Raw genomic sequence first — 3,958 nt, forward strand, 5'->3', positions numbered from 1 at the left:
AAAATGTTACGAGAAAATTGGTTTTTGTACGGAGAAGTCACAGAGGCAGTCACATAGACATTCAGAAAGCGCGATATCTTTCAAGTAGAGCAGCCATTAGAATTGATTACCGCTACGTTGCCGACCCCTCGTGGTTACTCGCCGCCCTCGTGGTTACTCTTATACTCCCTCATGGCTATCTTGTTGATGTTGATTGATACTTTGTTGTCTTATCTATCTCATCTTTGAATACCAGTGATAATTATTCTCCTTTGATCACAATTCTATTTAAACCCTTCGGTTTGTTTTAATGTTCAACACCAATTCCCTGAATTATTAAGATAAATCTCTTATTTCTATCAAGATCCGGATACCCCTCCACACAAACCTCCTTTCGCCCGTAACAAAAATGTTACGGGAAAATTGGCTATTGTATCACAGAGTCACATAGGCAGTCACATAGACATTTAGGAAGCACCGCGCCGTCCCTGGATGGCACAGTGGTTAAGAGCCCCGGGGCTTAACCAATGTGTGCTGGGTTCGATTTCCGGCGACGGCACCTGTACTAGAGATGGATCCGGGACATACTCTAGGAATCGAGCTATAAGATACTCCGTTCTTAATAATTTGATATTGATCGTCCTCAGAAAACAAAGTAAAACGTTTAATATAGTGACTTGTCAGAAGAAATACATGTAGGCAATGGTTGAGCGTTAGAAATAGCGTGCAAATCCTTTCATTTAACTTGTATAGGAGACTTTTCAATAAAAGATCCTTCAATCTCAAAAAAAATAATAGGAAGCACCGCGTTAATATCTAGCTTTTCTCTCATTTTATTACTTTTAATAATGTAACGACTGAACTTTAGAGTCTTCTTAAGCAATAAAGATTCACTTTTGGTCAAAAAAAATAGCCATTTAGGAAGCGCGAACGCCGTCCTTGGATGGCACAGTAGTTAGATGCCCCGGAGCTTAACTATTGTGTGCTGGGTTCGATTCCCGGTGATGCCACCCGTCCATGAAGCTTTACCGAGTTTTTCTCAGGACTCAACCGCTATCAATAGTATAGCAACAGGCAAGTAATATCAAGAGGCTACAAAAATAGGTAGCAAAAATCCTTAGGAGAAATCCAACCACAAAAATGGGAGGACAGGGGCAGTACCTGGGTGATTTTGATGTAGAAGTCTACCCTTCCATTCCCTTCAGAGAAAAATCATCAAGTGGATGTTAAAAAAAATACATCCCAAGGAAAAAAAAAGGAAGCACGAGCTTCGTCTGCCGCACTCTTGGAGTGAGAGCCTACGAATCAACCAAGGAAGACTAGACTATTGGGAAGAGTCTACAAAACCATGGGCTACCAACGGGAAGTAGTGTCAACAGTCCATGATGCAGCAATCTAGACCAGCTATAGATCCAGATTATCGATAATAATGGATATCGCTCAACCAAGCGAAATATCGCTATCTGAACAACTAGGACACGAAATGCAAAAAGTTGTGAAGTCCAAGTGGTGGTCAGCGTCTATAAAGGATAAGAAAGAAGTTTTCCAAGAGCTTTGGTGTAAGGGAAGTTGGATACAAGCCCAAGGAGACGAAATATCCTTCATCCAAAACACTTATCTCTAATACGATATTGCCGAATACCCTATCACCCGCATTCCAAGTTTCTCTTTTCTTTTTCTTATCCTTTATTATCTCCTTTCCTCTCTCGTATACCACCTTCCTTGAAAAATAGGAAGATATCCATACTATCTACTATTTCTTACATGTATTGATTGTTTTCTGATATCTTGATATATATCAAATTCCTTTACTAACAAAAAAGGATACTTTTTAATAATGATCCTCCTAACAAAAAAAAAAAATTCTGGAAGCACGATAGTTTTACTACTTACCCACCTATCTGAGCAGAAAATTGTTATTATCAACTTACCTCATCTACAATACCGCCTCTATATTTAGCCTCCCTTTCATTTTCTCACTTTCAATAATGTAACTAATGTAATTTAGAGCCCTTTTATAATAATTTATGCTAAAATCATAGATTTCATATCCTATTATATTAATCTGTAATCGATCGGCCATTAGTGAAGCACGGCATTTGTAGTATGTTAAGTAAACGGAAAAATTATCTAGATCTAAAGAAAATGGTAGTTGCTGAAGTATCAAAAATATATGATTTTAAATAGATTAGCGACGAAAGGTTTCGATCCTTTGACCTTCAGGTTATGAGCCTGACGAACTTCCACTGTTCCACGTCGCTTTCACGTGCGTTGTGAGGAGAATTGGCAAAATATGGAATTATGGCGCAGTAGGAGGAAAGGAGGCTTGGTTTTGGTGGCTTATTTTTCTTTTACACTTCTTTAAGTTCTTGGGATGGTTTTATTAGTATATTTATTAGCTTACGGTTACGGTTAACATATTTTTCCTTGATTACCTCATTATATTTTTATTATCTTGTTTACACTTATGTTTGTGGTACGTTATCTTTAGTATAAAAGGGAAACATCTTTGTTTACAATAAAAGGGTGCTATTTTTGTTTTGGGATAGAACCGGATTACTTTACAATCCACTTTGTGTCGTTTATTAGCCTTCTGAAGTGTTTACGGAAGGACAATCAAGAGCTTAGGGATAGCTAGAGGATTGCCAGGATAGACCTTATTAGTCTATTAATCGACGCAACACGTGAACTATATGAGAAAATAGATTTTTAATATGGACGAGTCATGTTGACAGTCACAAAGGATTTTTTTTTCCAGGCGGTAACCCAACCCTCATCCAGCGATAATCCACCCGGAAGAGTAACCAGAAGCAAGGCAATGACTATCGTCGTTCAAACTTCATCGCTGGATGACAGCAGAGCTCCCAACAGAGGCAGTGATACAACCTTAGGGAGTTCCACCAGTCAGCATAACCCACGATTGGAAGAAAATGAGACCATAGAGCTAGAGAAACTAAGCGATCTCAAGAAAGACAATATAAACGACGTGGAAGTAGTTGAGGACGACGGGATGGAAAGTGACAGAATGGAGGACAGCTCCTTCTAATTCACAATTATACCCCCCACCCCAACACCCTATCCCATTACTCAATGTCTATATCGATCCTATCTCTCAACACTCGGGGTTTGGTTAACCCCCAAAAAAGACGTACACTATTTAACTGGCTGAAGCTAATATCGAAACCCCACTTAATCCTTCTCCAAGAAATTCACTCCCCTGACGAAGCAAATTACTCACACTCAGAAGCACATATAGAGGCCGAGAATGAAGATGACAACCACCCAGGGCAGAGAGAATGGGGCCGACCAGCTATACGGTCATACCATTCTGCCATACTATCTACACATTCCGACACTACCCTTTCCGACGTGGACATCGCCTTGGAAGGCCGTGTCCTAAATTGTGTGGCCCGTTCCCCTCTTCTCCCCTACCCGATCACCCTGATAAATGTATACGCCCCATCCGCAGAGCCGGACACGCAGGCCTTCTATGACGCATTCCCAGCCTCACTGTAAGAACACAGGTTAATAATGGGAGGCGACTTCAACACACATCTTGATCCGGCAATTGACCGCACACCACCAGCTCCCAACTCCCAAAACCGCAGAGGCTCCTCACATCGACTTCGGATGATCACGTCTGCGGCCTCGGATCTTCATATGACCACATGGCTATTCAGATAGAAATAAGGAACACTGCAGCTCCTAAATCTGGATACGGTCAATGGCGGTTTAATTCCAGCCTAGCAGATGATGAACTCTACACAGCCACACTCAAGGCCCCAAGAATTCCAATCACTCACAACCACCTACGCGGCGCAAAGACAACGCCGGTATAGAACAGAGGAAACGCAGCTTAACAGGGCTCTCAAGAGATACCAAGACGGCCCATGGACTAGAGAGTCGCATGCCGAACTGCTGAGCAATTGGCGACCGATATCTCTCCTCAATGTGGACATTAAACTCCTAACGAGAATAC

General features: G+C 41.4%; 1 protein-coding gene and 1 non-coding gene across 2 annotated transcripts; one reads left to right on the top strand and one right to left on the bottom strand.

Annotated features, from left to right (window-relative positions):
* Positions 1-2,168: 2,168 nt before the first annotated feature.
* Positions 2,169-2,240, bottom strand: VTP21DRAFT_t348. The gene has a single exon. It is a non-coding gene; the product is annotated as a tRNA-Met (tRNA).
* A 557-nt stretch (positions 2,241-2,797) lies between these two features.
* On the top strand, positions 2,798-3,818 carry VTP21DRAFT_8853 (uncharacterized protein; the record flags this gene model as incomplete). Its single annotated transcript, XM_069399749.1, has 3 exons — positions 2,798-2,996; positions 3,236-3,491; positions 3,566-3,818. The coding sequence occupies 3 exons, from the start codon at positions 2,798-2,800 to the stop codon at positions 3,816-3,818; spliced, it is 708 nt and encodes a 235-aa protein (XP_069245745.1).
* Positions 3,819-3,958: the final 140 nt, after the last annotated feature.

Source organism: Calcarisporiella thermophila (genome assembly GCF_041956535.1).
Source record: "Calcarisporiella thermophila strain CBS 279.70 unplaced genomic scaffold VTP21scaffold_40, whole genome shotgun sequence".
Taxonomy (NCBI): Eukaryota; Fungi; Calcarisporiellomycota; class Calcarisporiellomycetes; order Calcarisporiellales; family Calcarisporiellaceae; genus Calcarisporiella; species Calcarisporiella thermophila.